At 48.9% G+C, this 19,562-nt stretch overlaps 1 protein-coding gene across 32 annotated transcripts in view; it reads left to right on the top strand.

Annotated features, from left to right (window-relative positions):
• The window catches only part of MTSS1 (MTSS I-BAR domain containing 1), a 161,004-nt gene extending 142,079 nt beyond the window's left edge, over positions 1 to 18,925 (top strand). For 11 of the 32 annotated variants that reach the window (XM_086337119.1, XM_086337118.1, XM_086337116.1 and 8 more), the window contains 8 exons: positions 176 to 333; positions 1,510 to 1,617; positions 2,963 to 3,060; positions 6,279 to 6,498; positions 11,988 to 12,182; positions 13,436 to 13,609; positions 13,956 to 14,118; positions 16,162 to 18,925. In XM_086337119.1, the coding sequence (XP_086193245.1) occupies positions 176 to 333; positions 1,510 to 1,617; positions 2,963 to 3,060; positions 6,279 to 6,498; positions 11,988 to 12,182; positions 13,436 to 13,609; positions 13,956 to 14,118; positions 16,162 to 16,862 (1,817 nt within the window). In that variant the 3' untranslated portion in view covers positions 16,863 to 18,925. Of the gene's footprint in view, positions 1 to 175; positions 334 to 1,509; positions 1,618 to 2,962; positions 3,061 to 6,278; positions 6,499 to 11,049; positions 12,183 to 13,435; positions 13,610 to 13,955; positions 14,119 to 16,161 lie in introns of all 32 variants that reach the window. The other 21 variants (XM_086337137.1, XM_086337135.1, XM_086337131.1 and 18 more) reach the window with 7 other exon arrangements.
• Positions 18,926 to 19,562: the final 637 nt, after the last annotated feature.

Raw genomic sequence — 19,562 nt, 5'->3', positions numbered from 1 at the left:
GGCTGATCCTAGAAAAACAGCTTCTTTTAGATCCTTTCTGGGTATAAATAAATGGTTTTTTAGAAGTCCTGGGGAATTGTGGTTTCCAGTCCAGCAGGGACCAGAGGGAGGAGGACACTGCTTCCAAGAGCTGTTGTTTCAGCAAGCCAAGCTCCGGGCTTTGTTTCACTTGCAGGGCGAGGTGACATCCAGCCCCAGCTGGACAGTGCGCTCCAAGACGTCAATGACAAGTATCTCCTGTTGGAGGAAACAGAGAAGCAGGCTGTCCGGAAGGCTTTGATCGAAGAACGCGGCCGGTTCTGCACCTTCATTTCTATGCTGCGGCCCGTGATTGTGAGTCAGTGGAAAGTTCCAGAAGGCTTAAACTGCCAGTTCTGAGGAGACCCTCCTTGTTTATCTGGAGGCACTGAGAAGTTGCGGTGTGTCAGGAATCATGATGATGGAGTCAGGATTGTGGACCAGTAGTTGTCTGCAAGTTGCTGATGGCCACACGGCCCTCTCTGCGTTCTGAGCAGTGGTGGTTCCGCTTACTTTTTCTCCTCAAGATGACCCCACAGAGTTGTCCCCAAATTTGGTCCCCAGACCAGCAGCATCACCTGGGAACTGGTTAGAAATGTGCATTCTCAGACCCAACCCAGACCTACTGAATCCACAGCTCTGGGGCTGGGAACCCCACCAAGTCATCTGGGCTTTTAAAACAAGTCCTCCAGCTGATTTTGAGACCCAGTGACTGAGATGAGTGCCAAGGAGTGACTGTGAGGTTAATAGGGGAAAAGCCTCAGTGAATCAACGCAGACTTATTTTTGAAGTCAGTTAGTTGAATGCCTTGAAAAGTTCTGCTGGAGCTTTTCTTGAGGCTGATAAAAATGCACCAGCTACCATCCCTCAGCCCTGGCAAAATGCCCAGATCTGAGTTGTCCCCCTGAGCATAGTGCTTTCCCGTGAATCCTTCTTACCTGGGTCCACAACCCCAGCTTACTGCTTTGGTGATGTCATTCTTCCGCAGCCCATAGTTTGCCTCACTTGCCATTGATTAAGTTGATGGAAAAAACAAAGACAGGGGCAGTGAACCTCCAGTGAACACACATGTGCTGTCACTTAGGTCTGCCAAATCTGGACCAGAATATCCCCAAATGGTGTCATCTGCTGAAGTCGATTGACTTCCAGGGGGAGGGGGCAGGTGAGCCTTGGCCTGCGGAGGGGGCTGTGCTGCAGGATCCCACCCACAGGCAGACCTCTCCGCCCCCAGCAGGGGTGCCGGCCCCCAGACACTTTTAGGAAGGCCTGTGTGTTTGTTGTGTAGCACACAAGTCACTCCATGGTTATGGCTGATTCCTTGTTCTCCATTTCCCCAAAGAAAGGGTTGGTAAATGGCTTCAGCAGAGATAAACCAGTTCCTGTGTTCCTTTTCTGAGAAGTTGAAAGTGTAGATAGTCTCCCTAATAAAAACAGCCAGATCCAGATGGTAAGGTGAATCATGCACGGTAACAGGTTGTGAATTACTTTCAGGAAGAAGAAATCTCAATGCTGGGGGAAATCACTCACCTGCAGACCATATCAGAAGATCTGAAAAGCCTGACCATGGACCCTCACAAACTGCCCTCCTCAAGTGAACAGGTAGGCATCGTGGGGTAGGCACTCAGGACAACAAACCCAAGAGACGAAGGTTCAAAGTCCTGAGGGTTCCTTGCGGTAATCTCTCATTTAAAATGGTATCATCTTTTACATTGTGATATGTGACCATCATCCGCACAGGTTATCACAGAGCACCTACTGTGTGCCAGGCTCTGCTCTGAGCTCTTTACATAGATTTTCTGTGAATCTCCACCAATATCCGCACTTTACAGAGGACCTTGAAGCACTGAGAGATAGAGTCACTTAACCAGGCAGTTACTGGTAGAACTGGGATTTAACCAAGCTGTCAGTTTCCTCAGCCCATGCTCTTAATCATGTGTTCGCTGACCCTCTAGAGATAAACTCCTCTAGGAATATGACGGTGGGGTGTCTTGGTCATCACTGTAAATCATTCTCTCTGGATTTCTCCCATTCTAAGTAAGGAATGAATGAGGGTCTCACTTATGAAAAAGGTGACTTTATGTTGATTCATTTGGTTCATGTGACATTAACACTATGTTCAGTGGGGCAACAGCTGAAAAATCACATGCTTTTGCCTTCCGTATAAAATTCTTACTGTTGCCTTGGAAGCCAGCTCAGCAGACAAATTTGGGAGCTTATATTTTCCATCTTGCAAAATTGCCTTTATTAGACTACAGCCTGCAGGCATTCACTCAGTAAGCAGATATTTATTGAGCACCTACTATGTGAATAGAAAGTAGAGCTTACATTCAACTAGCTCTTTGTTAAGTAAGGGAGACAGATGTAGAAGTAATTATGAAAAATTGGTTTCTTCTTAATTCTGTCAGGTTTTATTGGTCAGATGGGGGCATGAGTAACTATCAAGTGACTAAGATGTAAGATCAGTTCAGTTCAGTCACTCAGTTGTGTCCGACTCTCTGCGACCCCATGGACTGCAGCACGCCAGGCCTCCCTGTCCATCACCAACTCCTGGAGTTTACTCAAACTCATGTCCATTGTGTAAAATCAACACATCCTAAAAGCATTATCATCTATGTTGTACTATAAACAAAAACCCTATAAATTCTAACCTTGGTGTAAATGTCTCTTATGAATTATAACTGTAAATCTTTTTCTTTTTGACAGGTATGTTGTGGTTTTCCTCTCCCCCATTTATGTCTTTGCTTGTCTCAGAAAAAGGATTATGACACTGATGGATTGGTACTATGATTCTTCCATTGAAAAGAAAACTTCTTCACAACATGTTTTTCTTTGATCCCCACTCTTCCATGATGGTGGAATTTCGACGTTATGACAGTTGTTAAGATTTGACGGATAATGTTTCCCTTCTCAGCACTTTGCTGACCCTCCTGCTCTGTCCCCTTAGGTGATTTTGGACTTGAAAGGTTCTGATTACAGTTGGTCGTACCAGACCCCACCCTCTTCTCCGAGCACCACCATGTCCCGCAAGTCAAGCGTCTGCAGGTAGGTGAAGCCAGGCTGGGCTGTTGCCTTGGGAAGTGGCATTTTGCTTTACACTAATTGTGAATGTTGGAGCCAGTCTTGGACTCTGAAATAGTGCATTTTAAACAGGAAATGGTGATTGGGTGAAAGGATCCCTCATGATTTTGGTCTTACTCTTTAGTTTTGGAATTAATTTTGGATTAGAAGGAAAAATCCCATCACACCTTAAATTGGTGGACACAGCTTTCTCTGTCAGGGTACATGGTACAAAATCTCCCCATTTTATGAATTCTCACTGGATTTTCCTGTTTAGCAGAGTAGAAACCACATGGGCTCCCAAAGGGTGAACGGGGTCGGTTCTCGTGCAGACGCATCTCGCTGTGGCCAGAACAGATGAAGGCAGTGAGCGTGGCTCCTGCTCTATTCGCCCCCCAGTCTTTGTCTCAGGGCTTCACAAAGTGAATAGAATTCTTGGTCTGTTAACCTCCACAATCACCACCATCACTGCTTTGTTAGGTGTTATTGTTAACCTGGTGACTCAGGGTCCATCGGAATAGTTCTGCCGTCGGTCAGCAACACTGTTCCCTGGCAGCATTCTGTTCAAGACCATTCTTGACTTGGTGATGGCCAAGTTGATTATTCCCTTCCTGTGAGGGTAAAAACACCCTCATGCATCATGTCCTTCTTGGTACACTCTCCCTGCCTATCTTTTCCTTTGACTTTTCAAAGCCGAATGGATTTCCTCTTCCTGTGACTTAGCGTTGAGAGTAAAGAACAGGATGGAGCTGCCGAATCTGTGTGTGAGAACCTCTCTCTACACACGTGTGTGTGTGCGCCTTTCATTTCATGTTTGAGCTTGTGCACTGTACAGGGAACGGGAAGCTCAGACTTGAGATGCTACAGCCTGACATTCTGCAGCCTGAGGGTGGTGGTTGGTTTCCAGTCATCTTTTGTGTGCTGTGTGTGTGTGTGTGTGTGTGTGTGTGTGAGACATGTCTACTAAGGTTTTTTTCTTTTTTTTAATTTTTTCTTTTTTTAAATTTTATTTAATTTAAGTGTACAATATTGTATTGGTTTTGCCATATATCAAAATGAATCTGCCACAGGTATACATGTGTTCCCCATCCTGAACCCTCCTCCCTCCTCCCTCCTCCCTCCACCCTCCCCATACCATCCCTCTGGGTCGTCCCAGTGCACCAGCCCCAAGCATCCAGTATCGTGCAATGAACCTGGACTGGCGACTCGTTTCATACATGATATTTTACATATTTCAATGCCATTCTCCCAAATCATCCCACCCTCTCCCTCTCCCACAGAGTCCAGAAGACTGTTCTATACATCAGTGTGTCTTTTGCTGTCTCGTACACAGGGTTATTGTTACCATATTTCTAAATTCCATATATATGCGTTAGTATACTGTATTGGTGTTTTTCTTTCTGGCTTACTTCACTCTGTATAATAGGCTCCAGTTTCATCCACCTCATTAGAACTGAATCAAATATATTCTTTTTAATGGCTGAGTAATACTCCATTGTGTATATGTACCATAGCTTTCTTATCCATTCATCTGCTGATGGACGTCTAGGTTGCTTCCATGTCTGGCTATTGTAAACAGTGCTGTGATGAACATTGGGGTACACGTGTCTCTTTCAATTCTGGTTTCCTCAGTGTGTATGCCCAGCAGTGGGATTGCTGGATCATAAGGCAGTTCTATTTCCAGTTTTTTAAGGAATCTCCACACTGTTCTCCATAGTGGCCGTACTAGTTTGCATTCCCACCAACAGTGTAAGAGGGTTCCCTTTTCTCCACACCCTCTCCAGCATTTATTGTTTGTAGACTTTTTGATCGCAGCCATTCTGACTGGCGTGAAATGGTACCTCATAGTGGTTTTGATTTGCATTTCTCTGATCTGAGGTTTTTTTCTATTGAGGATTTTTCTTTTTGTTTGATAACGAAGAAAACTTTTATCTCATTAGTATAAAACAAAGCTGCGTGACACTAAACTACAGTTTTAGTGTCAACAGAAAATCCTGTCATATGGACAGCGCCAGCCCTGAGCTTGCTGTAGTGAAATTGCCATGAACGTTGCTGTCAGTCTCCACATGCCCTGTTCTGGCTGACGGGTGGGGCGGGGAAGCAAAACTCATGATAATTATCCTTGATCTCCTCCAGCACACTTGGCTATATCTGTTGGAACGTTAGCACCAAATCATTCCAGTACAGAGCACCAGAACACAGTAGTCAGCCCTTGACTGTCTTATTAGCTGGATGAGTTTGTGAAATCTGATGAGAATCTCTTGCAGAGTTAGGAGCAGAAACCACAAATCTTCCAATCCCAGTCTGGGTTGTTTATTTCGCGCCTTCTTACGCTGCTACAGCTGCCCTTTATCTGTCAGCTCTGCCTGTTTGGACCAGGAGACTTTGTTCAGTTTTCTGGGTTTCGTAATTTGAGTGGTGAGACAGAGTGTAGGACATACTGCTTACGACTGGAAACGGAACAGGCAGAACTCCAGAGGGCAAGTGTCATTTTCTGACATCCTGTTTACTGTTCCATCCTGGAAGCAAACAGCTTCAATTGACGACCCTTAGTCCCTGAAAGCTGCCTGCCTCTTGCCAGGTGTTCTGTTTGCTGGGCTCACAGATAGTTGGACAGAGAAGTACCTGTGTTCAGGGTCAAGCCATTCATTAAACCACCAACTTTGTTAATATTAATAAAATGTAAAATACACGAACACAGACAGAGTTGCCTCACATACGGGCATCTTGAATTAGGCACACTTAAGATGCAATCACCTTGAGGAGTCTCTTGGTGCCAAGTGATGGTTGGCCAGGTTGACCCAGATGGTTCACCTAAGGAAGACACTTGGGTCCAGCTAGGTCATGCCAAAGCCTTCTTGTGGTTTTTGTGAGTAGAGGATATAAACTTTTTTCGTGCCTCAGACAGACATCGAGTCCCCTGGCTTTGCTGGTCGGTGACACAGCAGAGCTGGGCAGCACTTGACTCTTTAAAATCACAGCCTTCCATCCTAAAGATGCCTCATTGCGCCGTTGGAGAACCACGTCTCCATAGCTGGTTTTCGCCCCTTGCTCACAGAGAAAAGACCTTTTGTTTACTCTCTTAATGATTGGGTGTTTTGAAAATATGTCTCCCCGTGTGTGCTGCCTCTTGGGGCTGGGGGCTGGTTGTGTGATGCCGTTCTCCCCGTCCCCCCTTGTCTTCTGTCCCGCTGCCCCCGCAGCAGCCTGAACAGCGTCAACAGCAGCGACTCGCGGTCCAGCGGCTCCCACGGCTCCCACTCGCACTCGCCCAGCTCCCACTACCGCTACCGCGGCTCCAGCCTGGCCCAGCAGGCACCCGTGCGGCTGTCCAGCGTGTCCTCCCACGACTCAGGGTTCATCTCCCAGGACGCCTTCCAGTCCAAGTCGCCGTCCCCCATGCCGCCCGAGGCCCCCAACCAGGTAAGGGTGTCCTTGGCCCCAGGAGCAGCCGCCACACCTGAGGCCCTGGATCAATCTTGATGGCTGGAACCAGAGAGGGAACCAGAGAGCTTGGACAGACCCTGGTCGTCTGACACCAGGAACCTCTGGTTTAATTTCTCATCTTTAGATGAGCTGATCTCCCTTTAGGGGGAGATAATATAAGTGGGGGTTAAAACTTATGATCAGGCTTCCCTGGTAACTCAGATGGTAAAGAATCCGCCTACAATGCGGGAGACCTGGATTCGATCCCTGGGTGGGGAAGATCCCCTGGAGAAGGAAACGGCTAACTGCTCTGTGGACAGAGGAACCTGGTGGACCACAGTCCATGGGGTCTCACAGAGTTGGACACGACTGAGTGACTTTCACTCACTCAAAGCTTATGATCACCATGTGGGTGATGGTTGTCACCCCATTGATTTGGAGAGTTTTCACACTTGTGTAGACAGGTATGTAGACAGACTCAAGAGTCTTGGCTGCTCTCTAGTGTCCCTGTGGCTGGCTTGGCATGATGTAGTCATTATCCCATTTGCACACGGGGACAGAGATTCTGCTGTTGAACAACGCCTCAGAGCCCTTCCTTGGCAGTTTCAGCTTCTTGTATCTTCAGAGCCCATGCAGGTAATTCTGTTGGCATCTTCCTCCTGGGAGAAGGGGAGGTGTTGAGTCTCTTTGAATACAATTGGGTTAGATGGCACTAAACGCCCAGCCCAAGAGCTGCAGAAGAGCAGAAGGCAGGAGCTGGGCATCGAACACCCTTCACCTGCTCCTCTGTGTCCCTTTTTTGTGTCAGTGGGTTGGCGTCTAGACTAGCAAGCACAGCATACAGGCAACAAGGAAATATCCAGGATGTCCCCTCAGCGCCATCTGCTGGGGAGCGTGGTGACTGCGAGCCCATTGCATATTGGGTTTACCAAAAAGATCGATCATTAGGGTTTTTCCAAAGTAAGACATTACAAACTTTTTGGTCAACCCAATATAATACATTTTGAGACCAGTCACAGACTTTGGCCCAAGATCCTTTGGATTCAGAAGGTCACGTGCTTGTCTTGTTCATCCAGGTATCCAATTTGCCTGAGAGTCAGCAAGTATCTCCTGGGTGCCAGGCACCGTCCTAGGATCTCCTGCCTGTTGTCTGTAGTCCGGCCAGCAGCCGCTTGGAGTGTTGTTATCCTGTTTTTTGGGGGGAAACAGTTTAAGATGTAAAGCAGTTTGCCCGAGTGGCACAGTTATGTGACCTGCAGTGGGAATCTGGAACGAGGGTTTCTAGCAACTGGTCCAGCGGCCTTTCTGCGCCACCCTGGCCGTAAGGTGCCCCTAGCAGAGTGTTCTGGGGAGCACTCCACGTCGAGGAAGCATCTGTCATGTTCTGGGAGCCAGACAGCCACTCACGTGATGCGTCTGACACTGATGAACGCAGAGCCACTCAGCCTGGAGCCCCGCCTTTGTCATTTCACAGCTGTCCCTGGGAGCGCTGTTGCCTCTCTCTCTCTTCCTGGGGTCGAGATTCAATTTTAAGCAGAAATGCTCGGAGCTGGGAGCTGCAGCTTTAAGTCCTCTACTTGTCCTAGCTGGGTGCTTTGGCTCACTCACTCTCTACAAGGTCCCGCCTTGTGTGGCACTAAACTGCACCTGTGTGTCTCGTGAGCCTAGAGTGAGTGTGGTAGAGAGGGAGCAGGGATTTGCAGCTCCTCAAAGGCTTTTCTAATGTGCAGTGTCATTCTGTGTGTGTTTTTAATCAACTGATGCATTAACAAAATATCGTGCACTGACGCCCCTTTCTAAAAAAAGAGGCCTTGTGCTCCAGCTTTGCTGTGCATGTGTGGATCAGGCTAAATGAAGCAGGGTTTCTGCCTCCAGTCATGTCAAGGGAAACAGAAGGCGGGATTGTTGGGATTTACTTAAATCTGAAAGCTGGTGCCTCAGATAAATGCTTGGCAAAGCAACTCTAGGGTAGTTTGAGTAAACTCAGGGATGCTGCAGAATTTAATTGAGAATTCTGTTTTTCTTGAAAAAGGCATTATGGCTACTTCTAAGGCAGAGGGGAAATTTAAGGAGATTGTACACCTCACACGGAGAAGGCGATGGCACCCCACTCCAGTACTCTCGCCTGGAGAATCCCATGGACAGAGGAGCCTGGTAGGCTGCAGTCCATGGGGTCTTTACGAGTCGGACACGACTGAGCGACTTCATTTTCACTTTTCACTTTCATGCATTGGAGAAGGAAATGGCACCCCACTCCAGTACTCTTGCCTGGAGAATCCCAGGGACGGGGGAGCCTGGTGGGCTGCCGTCTATGGGGTCGCACAGAGTCAGACACGACTGACGCGACTTAGCAGCAGCAGCAGCAGTACACCTCACACAGGCCAGAGGGTATATGGTTTTCTAGGGGAAGTATTATTACCTTTATTTGGGTGGGAGGAAGGGAGCACACATCCATAAGCAGCGAAATCCCTCGGGTGCACGGGTGTAAATGAATGCCGCGTGGCAGGATGTATTCAGGATTCTCCGCGTCCTCCACTCTGCTCTTTACAAGTTGTGCCACGTGTGCCCAGGAGAGATGGGACCACGTCTGCAACGGGGCTCCTGCCTAGAACCCTTCACTCCATCCACTCAAGGGGCTCTTCAGAAAAAAATGAGCAGAAGTCAAAGGAAATAAGAACCTGTAGTCCTGGGCTGCTTTACTGTTTCTTTTTCAGATTGAACTTATTTTAATTAGAGGAGCCACAATAAGTAGTTCTGGTAAATTATAATGATAACCGGCTTTTGTTTACAGTTGGTTAAGCACTACATACATAGATACACACACACACACACAGTCTCATTTAATCTTCATCCAATAGATACTATTGATCCCTATTCTAAAGAGGAGGAAAAATGAGGCTTTAGAGAGATTAAACCCATGGTTCCTAGCCTGGGAAGTGGCAGAACAAGGACTTCAAATTTTCAGACTTCAGATCCTGGACTGCTAACCAAACACTGAGCTGGGGAAGCAGCCAGGACCTCCACTGTGGGGTCTGCCCTGGCTTTGGCTCCAAGGAGCCACGTGCACACGGAATGCCTTTTTGGTTCCTTGCTGTTGCAGGATTCACTGGCTTTCAGATTTCAGTCAGTCCCAATAGGCCCACCTTCTGTTTCCCGCGACACAACTGGAGGCTGAAACCCTGCTTCATTCAGCCTGATCCACACACACACAGCAAGGCTGGAGGAACCTTCCTTTGGCGGGTGAAAGCTGGGGGACAGAAACATGAATCTGGCCTCCTTGCCAGTGAAACAGGGACACTTCCAGGGAAAGAGTAAAGAGGCTCAGACTTGCTTATACGGATGGGATGAGATTGCAGTTAACAGTGAAGAAAACGGAAAGCACATGCCTGGGTGGGCCCAGAGCATGCCCCCTGGTGGGAGGGGGCGGGGGCAGGACACAGTTACATGGAAGAGATGGTCATTGTCACTCATCCATTCTGCACCGTTAGGCACCTGCCACGTGCCAGGACAGGAACAGAATGTCAAGATGCAGTGCTGAATTAACAGGCAGTCTCTGCCTCGGCTGAAGGTTAGTTAGGGCCTGGGAGCAGGTGCCTGGTTGGCACTGGGAGACGGGTAGGGACTGGAGGTTTAATCAGATCAGCCTGAAGAGATGTTTTCTCAAGGCAGACCTCAGTTCTGTGATGTCTCAGATCTCACTGGATGGTTCACCCTCCCTATGATGGCCACTAGAAACATTGCCCTAACCACTGGAGTTCACTGCCCAAAGCCTCAAAATCACCCCCCAGGCAGAAAGACCTAAAATCATGTCCTGTGAAGATACAGCTTCACAGCTGGAAACCACCCCTTAGGGATCCAAAGGCTGCATGTGATAAAGGGAGAGAATCCAGGAATTAGAGCTATTCTAAGGAGACAAGGGGCTTCCGTGGTGGCTCAGCGGTAAAGAATGCACCTGCAATGTAGGAAACGCAAGTTCAATATCTGGATGGAGAAGATCGTCTGGAGAAGGAAATGGCAACCCACTCCAGTATTCTTGCCTGGGGAAATCCCATGGAGAGAAGAGCCTGGCGGACGACAGTCCATAGGGTCACAAAAGAGTCGGACATGGCTTAGTGACTAAACGACAACAGGCAGACGTGGCGCAAAAGCCCGGGCTGGGGGGTCAGTCCTCACGTCATAACATCCGGGCACCTGAGAGGTGTAAAAGGCATGGCATCCCCGAGCCAGGCACGCAGCCCGTGCACCACACACATGCCAACGTCAGGGTCCTGGAAGCCTCACGGTCCAGCGGGTCTGGGTCTCACTGGGTGTCACGCTTCCTTTCCAGGGCTTGGAAGCCTCTGTGTGGGCGCAGCTTTGGGGGGAAAAAAATAACCCTAACTCTGCTTCTCTCATCCTTCCCTTTTCTGTGTACACATCTGTCTCTCTCTCTCTCTGTTGCGTGACCTTCCTCCCCCCTGCCCCCACCCTCCCCCATCTTTTTATTTTTTACGGATGTTCTTTTTTGGTGGCACGTGGTCCCCTCGTGTGGTCCCTCCCCTGCTGCAGAACTCGTCCAGCTCGGCCTCCTCCGAAGCCTCGGAAACCTGCCAGTCGGTGAGCGAGTGCAGCTCGCCCACCTCGGTCAGCTCAGGCTCCACCATGGGCGCCTGGGCGTCCACGGAGAAGGTGACCGGCTGGGGTCCCAGCCTCTCCCCCAACACCCCTCTGCCAGCTACTTCCCACACAGCCGCAGAAACCCAGAAACTCAAAATCTCCAAGAGTAGACCCTCTTGGGACAGAGGGAGGGACAAGACTGAGGGATTTTTCGGGAAGGGGTGCCTGGCTCCTGAAGCAGTGACCTTGCAGTCATCAAGAGGGAGAGGAAGGGGTATGGGGAACTCGGAGGTGTGAAGGCTTCTTCCCAGGACATGGATGGTCATCCATCTTTCCTCCTCCCCCTCCCCCGCACCCCACCCACCGTGGCCACCTCGTCACCTTGTCGTTGGATGTGACATTCCACCGCGTCAGAGGCTGTGTGCTTTCCCGCCTTTTCGTTTGCAGCCCCCCACTTCTTCGCCCCAATTTAGAATCTGCTCCTGAACACTCTGATGATTTGGAAACCTGGAACAAACAGCTTCAGCTGATGGTGTTAAGTTTTGAAAGCTGCATAATGAGATGAGCAAATCACCATCACTATGAAATTATTAGTGAAATAATCGAAGACCATTGAGCACTGGGACACCGATCATTTCCAAACTATTCTAAAAGTAGATACAGTATTTTCCCCCACTGAATGCTTGGTGTCAGATAAACGTGCATTCTTTGCACTGTGGAGCTCTTCTCTCGCATCATGGACTGTCCATGAGCAGCAGAGTCCCTGATGTTTATTTGTAAATACTCAGGTCTCCCCTGTCCCTTGAATGTCAATGCCATCTTGTACCTCCACACTCATCCTGTTATATTAATTTTTTTTCCTTTTTTCCTCCCCTTTTTTTTGTTTCCAGTTGTCTAACGGGTTTTCTCACTATAGTTTATCAAGTGAGTCCCATGTGGGGCCCGTAGGGGCGAGCCTTTTCCCTCATTGCCTGCCCGCCTCCCGCCTGCTCCCTCGGGTCACCTCTGTCCATCTTCCAGACTACGCTCATTATTACACCATTGGGCCCGGCATGTTCCCGTCATCTCAGATCCCTAGCTGGAAGGTTTGTGTCTCTCCACCCTCTCCCCCCTCCCTCATTGCCTCTGTGCTCACCCCCCTCCTCCCCCTACAATTCTCACCCCGATGCTTCCCTCACCCCCTTCCTCTCACACTCTGCCTTCTTCCCCATAACACCTCCTCCCTGAGTAAATTCTCCCAGGAGGAGAACCAGAATCCAGCAGGCAGCTCTGAGACAGAGATGTCCACACGGAGCTGGGATTGGAGGGGCTGCCTTTAGGAGACACCAGTTAACCCTGGTTAGACCCCAGTAGACCCAGATGGAGCACGGTGGGGATGTTTGGTTCCAAAGTGTACATCCCAGTTCTGCCCTCCTGGGGGATTCCTGAGGGAGTTGCTGATATAGAGGACTGTGTACCTCAGACTGTTCCCCTGAGTCCCTTATCGGGCCATGGTAATAGAACCATGCCTCCAGATAGGTTTTGGCTTTTTTTTTTTTTTTTAATCTTCAAAGTAAATGCAGACTTTATTTTTAGTCTTAATGGTTTATATTAAGACATATAAACCAATAAACATTGCTTTAAAGCACTAAACATTGCTTAAATATACAAACACGTTTTTATATTATTTCCTAGCAAGTACAATAGATGCCCAGAGGATATTTTGAGAGGACCCTAACTGGAATAGTAGGCCCCTAGGCAGCCTGCATTTTGAGCAAGTGGTGCACACCTCTCAGACTCCTCAGAATCCTTCTTCCAACCCAGGGGCCTTCCCTGCCTCTGTGAGGACCTCAGATGGCACATCCCCAAGTGCCCTTTGGGGCTACTTCCCTGAAGTGAGGTTCAGCCTCAGGAAAAGTGTCTGAAGTTCCTTTAGTGCCCCCTGGTGGCCAGGCTATGCAAGTGCGATCAATTGAGCCCATAGGCCAGGGTCTTCCTCAGACATCAGGCCTAGTCCCTGGAGATGTCTTTCCACTGGCTGGTGCCTTTAGACACCGCAGGCAGTTGGTCAGCTGTTTGGTGGCTGTAAGAGTCTCCCCCAGGATCCATGCCCAGTTTGTGTGTTTTCTGTCTTTGGGCAGATATGAGGAAAGGAGAGGTACCCAGGGGGTCCCCAAAGGACTGTCCATTCCCTTCTGCTAGCACTGGGTGAGGGGAGAAGGGGCTGCTGGCCTGTCCCAGTGTGAGCTTCCTCCGCGGGGACCAGCCGCCTTCCGTGGGTGGGCAGCTGTCTGGAGGGTTCTCTGGCCTCCAAGTGGAGGCCGAGGCCCTGGTGCCTGACCACGCTTGCTCCACTCAGGACTGGGCCAAGCCAGGACCTTATGATCAGCCTCTTGTGAACACCCTTCAGCGCCGCAAAGAGAAGCGAGAGCCAGACCCCAGCGGAGGAGGCCCCGCTGCAGCAGGAGGTGCCCCTGCTGCTACCGAGGAGGCCCAAAGGCCAAGGAGCATGACCGTATCAGCCGCCACCAGGGTAACGCTCTTGTTTTCTTCAGCTGGCCGGGGCCCTCCACACCTGGCCAGGGGCCACGTGCTGGCCAGCGGCTGGAGGGACCTGAGCCCCTTTCCCCAACTCCCTGGTCTATGGCATTTAGAAGACCCCCAGGGAAGGTCTCATATGGGAGTTAGACTCTAGAACTTTCTAGAGCCTGGTTAGGGCCCAAGCAAGGTGACAGCCTCCTGGGCCCACAGACCCGGTGGTGGTCATGGGAACAGAGTAGGAGTCCAGTCAAAGCCCCATTGGAAGAGTAGAAAGGCTCTGGGGTTATCAGACAGGGACTCATAGCCCCGGGATCTCGTCTCTTTCCTCCCACCTGCAGCCCGGGGAGGAGATGGAGGCTTGTGAGGAACTGGCATTGGCCCTGTCTCGGGGCCTCCAGCTGGACACCCAGAGGAGCAGCCGGGATTCACTTCAGTGCTCCAGTGGCTACAGCACCCAGACCACCACCCCCTGCTGCTCTGAGGACACCATCCCCTCCCAAGGTAGGAGGCAGCCTAGGCTTTCCAGCCGGGCTTCCTGAGCAGTGCCAGGTGAGGACAGGGGGCCTCCCCGCTGGGAGGAGGCAGAAGTCCGTCCAGACACCATCGAGCATCTTGGAATTCTTGGGAGGGGATCCGTCTGTGATTGTTAGGTGGCTGCCACCCAAGGAAGTGGCCAGACGTTCACAGCTTTGCTGGTTCTTCACCTTCAGGGTTCAGGGCAGTTCCCATATGAACACAAGATGCTATTAATGGTACTGTAGCATTTGTGTTTGGCATTTTGTAGTAAGTACTCTGGGCTTCCCTGATGGCTCAGAGGGTAAAGAATCCACCGGCCAACGCAGGTTCGATCCTTGGGTCAGGAAGATCCCTTGGAGGAGGATGGCAACCCACTCCAGTGTTCCTGCCTGAAAAATCCCACAGACAAGGTTGCAAAGTCGGACATGACTGAGCGACTAGATAAAAACAGACTAAGCACTTTATTGTCCCATTTATTTGTCACAGCCACTTATATAACATGTATGCATGCTCACTCAGTTGTTTCCAACTCTTTGCAGCCCCATGGACTGTAGCCCACTAGGCTCCCCTGCCCATGGAATTCTCCAGGCAAGAATACTGGAGTGGGTTGCCATATTCTCCTCCAGGGAATCTTCCTGACCCAGGGATCACACTGTGTCTCTTGTGTGTCCTGCATTGGCAGGCAGGTTCTTCACCACTGCGCCACCTGGGAAGCCCATGTGTATATTTATCCTCATTTTACATACTTGGAGACTGAGGCCCAGGGTTCACACAAGTAATAAGCAGAGCTAGAGTTTGAATCTAAGATCTGTCAAGAGTCTGAAACCCAAATTCTTAACCTGTTCCAGCCAAATTTTCTATGAACCCACCTCTCTGATGCCTCTCCCCAGACAGCCCAAGGCCAGCACGATGGCATTCCAACCAGTAGGAGAGATCTGTGAGAGTTGGCCAAGCCCACTGGCAGTCCTTCATTCAGGTCTCTCAGACAGTGGGTCTCAGTGGAGGACCGTCTTTCTCCCCAGAGGACACTTGGCAACATCTAGAGACATTTTTCGGAGAAGGCAGTGGCACCCCACCCCAGTACTCTTGCCTGAAAATCCCATGGATGGAGGAGCCTGGCAGGCTGCAGTCCATGGGGTCGCTGAGGGTCGGACACAACTGAGCGACTTCACTTTCACTTTTCATTTTCATGCATTGGAGAAGGAAATGGCAACCCATTCCAGTGTTCTTGCCTGGAGAATCCCAGGGACGGGGGAGCCTGGTGGGCTGCTGTCTATGGGGTCGCACAGAGTCAGACACGACTGAAGCGACTTAGCAGCAGCAGCAGCAAAGACATTTTTAGTTGTGACAGTTGGAGGGGGTGCTACTGGCATCTGGTAGACAGCCAGGGATGCTGCTAAACATCCCATAATACAGCCCAAAGACCCCCGCACCCCGCCCCAGAACTGACCTGGCCCAGACGACAGAGTGCTGCTGTTCAGAAACGTGCTCTGAGGTGTTCAGGCTGGACGCTTTTCCCCTCCCATGTGACCCTGTGTTGGGAGAGGAAGTGAGCACACTGCACTGATGGAACCTGTCTTGTGCATAGTTTTCAGAGACTCGCTGCCAGTTCCGTTGTTTTTCTAGTCTTTGCACGAATGGGCTGATCATGGGGGAGGTCTGTATGGTCCATGTGGGGTTTGTTTCTCACATCGCATTCTAGGCTGGAGAGGCTATTTCCTCCTTCCACCCTCTTTACTCCTCCCAGAGGTTCTCGGAGGCAGCCAGTTTTGCATCCTTCCAGCTCAGCGGTATCTGAGTGCAGGCCTGTTGTGTCCAGTGCTCTCTGGTGCTCAGGGCTCCCTTAGTGAACAAAATGACAATCCCCATCAAGGAGTTCTTAGATGGTGGGGGCCTGGAAACCCAGGGAGGCTTGGGGTGAAGTTGCGGGTGAAGTCCCTGGCCTCTGGGGCCTTCTGTCCTCCCAACACAGAGAATGAAAAAGCACAGCCACCACCTCGGAGATTTCTAATTGGATCCTATAATCAGTTTCAGATTACGATTATTTCTCTGTAAGTGGTGACCAGGAGGCCGATCAGCAGGAGTTTGACAAATCCTCCACCATCCCGAGAAACAGTGACATCAGCCAGTCCTATCGAAGGATGTTCCAAGCCAAGCGCCCGGCCTCGACCGCGGGCCTTCCCACCACCCTCGGACCTGCTATGGTCACCCCAGGGGTTGCAACCATCCGACGGACCCCTTCCACCAAGCCTTCTGTCCGCCGGGGGACCATAGGAGCCGGTCCCATCCCCATCAAGACACCCGTGATCCCTGTTAAGACCCCCACGGTCCCAGACCTCCCTGGGGTGCTGCCAGCCCCTCCAGATGGGCCTGAGGAGCGGGGTGAGCACAGCCCAGAGTCGCCGTCTGTGGCTGAGAGCCCTCAAGGTGTCACCAGTGTGCCCACCTCAATGTGGAGCGGCCAAGCCTCCGTCAACCCCCCTCTTCCAGGCCCAAAGCCGAGCATCCCCGAGGAGCACAGACAGGCGATTCCAGAAAGTGAGGCCGAAGACCAGGAGAGGGATCCCCCAAGTGCCACTGCCTCCCCAGGCCAGGTTCCAGAGAGCGACCCTGCAGATGTGAGCCCGAGGGACGTCCCGCAAGGAGAAGACATGCTGAACGCCATCCGAAGGGGCGTGAAACTGAAGAAGACCACAACAAATGACCGCTCAGCCCCGCGCTTCTCTTAGGCTCTCTTAGGCTCACAAGAAATGCTGCCAGTGGGGAATGAACTGTCTAATTAATAAGACCTAATTTGTCTTGATCCATTCCAATCTATAATCAAAAGATTTTGTAGGCAACTCAGAACACAGCTCTTTTGAAAGTACACCTTTAGATAAGAATTAAAAGCAACATACGTAACTGACATAACCTTGATCTTTTAATTTGTAAATATCAACAGTTTTCTTTCTGCACATTTTAATCTTAAGTTTCCCTTTTGATTTTTCTGAAGGTGCCAAATTCCATTTAACTTTTTTACAAGTCTTTGTAAAATTTTAAATGCATAAGGGCGGGGGGAGGTCGGGCAGGGGAACCACAAAGTTAGTGATTTCAGAAGAAAGGATAACTATACTTAGCTTTTTTTCTTTTGTTTTCCTGCAAGCTTTTGTAGATGCATTGTAGTAGTCTGGCTTAGGAGCAAATTCAAGTTATTTTAATGTACAAACAAAATGGATAAGGAGTAAAAATCCTTACCCAAGCAAACTACTTTCGGGATGAGAAATGCGGGAGTCAGTTGATGAGCAATATCTGGAGTGAAGTAACTCTGGAAATGGTAGACTGTGTTGGGATTGGGGGGAGGGCCGGGGGAGGGGCACACTGTCAACATAGCCGATCCTGTTACGTTTAAGGGTAGCCTCGTAGGTTGAATTTCTAGTAGCTTCATGGTAAATGCATCCGAATAAGCCATACTGGATTGCAGTGTTTGTTTCTGTAGGGTGTTTAAGGACTTCCTTTCTCCCACGATTCCTCCTGACTGCACACAGCACCCACCTCCAGTCCTGTGCATGCGGCCGCCACCGGGTAGACATAGAACCCCCACTTCAGTTACTCGTCTGTTATACCCACTTTCATTGAGTCCAAATGCATCCAAAATGGTAAGGCAGTTTTAAAAATGTGAAAACATTTAAAAATGATAGCAGGGAATTCTTAGATATAGCAAATGCCTTTTACTTAACTGTGCCCAGCAGGCTGGGTGCGTTGAAAAGCCCAAATATTTTGAAAAAACTCGAGCGGATTTAACAAGGGTAACCAGCTTGGAGTCTAGCAACTTGCCAATGTGTTTACCAGTCTGGGGGCTTGTTTTTCTTATCTTCTTTTAAATAAGTGGCAGTAACTGGCTTCATACTAAACATTGGAGAGGAGGATTTCTTTCTTGTCACCTGGAATCTGACCACTATACTGTCCTCTTTTTTGTATTCTAGGTAATGTTTTTTGGAATGGATTTGTCTTTTCTTTTTTAAGTGAAAGTTAAATTTGTTATAATGCCCATCCCCTAAAGCCAACAGAGATTTGTAGATTTAAAGGGATCACATCTGGGGACTCTATCGGTGTTTTTTTTTTTTTAAAAAAAAAAGCCAGCCTCTTAGTAGGGTCAGTTGAAAGTGCTCATTTGGGACCGAACCTCTCAAGGAGAAAGAGCCTGGCAGGTCCCCCAGGGCCTGCAGATCTCTGTTGGTGCTAAGCTTCGGCTACATACTCTTATGCTTTAATACATAACTGCATTGGATGTGAAAGAAACATACCTGTATAGTCACTGTTCTATATATTAACATTTAACACTGCTGTGATCGCTCAAGGACATTTTATGTTATGGCTTTAAAGCAAAGGCATGATTATTAGAAACTATTTAAGCTTTTTTTCTTTGAAAAACAAGCTCCTTTTACAGAATATAAGCAACAGTAGTGCCTGTGGTTTAGCCCACCAATCTTGATGACTAAAAGTAGCTGATGCATTGTGCATATGATGCTTGAGATGGTTTTTGCAAAAGCAGAAATCACTGCAAGGTAATTACGTTAGATAAAAGTGGTATTTTAAACCTTTGAAATAAATGGATGTAACTGTACCTTGGTACAGCTTTTCACTTGTTTAGTTTTTAAACGTTAGTATAATCTGAATAAATTTAATATAAAATGTTGCCAAATTCAATGTAGAAAGAATGTGACAAAACACCTTGGGTAGTTCTGTTTGTGTTTTTGCATATTGTAAAAGCAGTGTCACAGCTAAAAATAAAGAAATTGTTTCTAAAGGTAAATTATTGTGGTTTAGTTGCTAGTTTGTACTGAGAGTTGACCTCTCCCTGTGCAGTTTTTTGTTCTAAACTTGTATAAATAACAATTGTGTAACGTGTCTCCCTTCTTCCTTGTAACAGTTGCTTCAGCCTACATTATAAATAAAGAACCACTAGAAAAAAAGCCCTGCATTTCAAGTCTTATTAAAATTTAGGCTGAGGTCTTGGTCAAATGTTAGAAGATGGGCTGAAACATTTCTGTGCACCCTAAGAACATTTAGTTGCCTGACCTAAGTGTAAGAACATTTAGTTGCCTGACCTAAGTGTTAGGTTCCAGTGAGTTTAATGTTAACAGTTCCAGTGAGTTACTAAGAACTGCAACTAGCAGGGTTTGGTTGAATTTCTAAAATGGCTTTACCTTTAGGAAGAAAACCAAAAAACTTCATTTCGTTTTTGCCACCCTTACCTTTGTGTCTGCAGACAATCCAAGCTCCAGTAGAGGAAGCAAAGCTGGGAAACTGCCTTTGAAATGACTGTCACAAAAGTGCCGTTCAGATCAAACACTTTAACCCCAGACACCAAACTCCAATCCTGAGAACCCCATAAACTGCATGCTTATTTGCTGAATGTGTGCTTCTTAAGAGTGGTCCCTTAATCAAAG

This window comes from Bos grunniens, chromosome 14 (assembly GCF_055505025.1).
Source record: "Bos grunniens cultivar Pamir isolate PY7600 chromosome 14, Bosgru_T2T1.0, whole genome shotgun sequence".
Taxonomy (NCBI): Eukaryota; Metazoa; Chordata; class Mammalia; order Artiodactyla; family Bovidae; genus Bos; species Bos grunniens.
The sequence above is the reverse complement of the archived record's forward strand: the minus strand, read 5'-3'. Positions and strand labels throughout refer to the sequence as shown.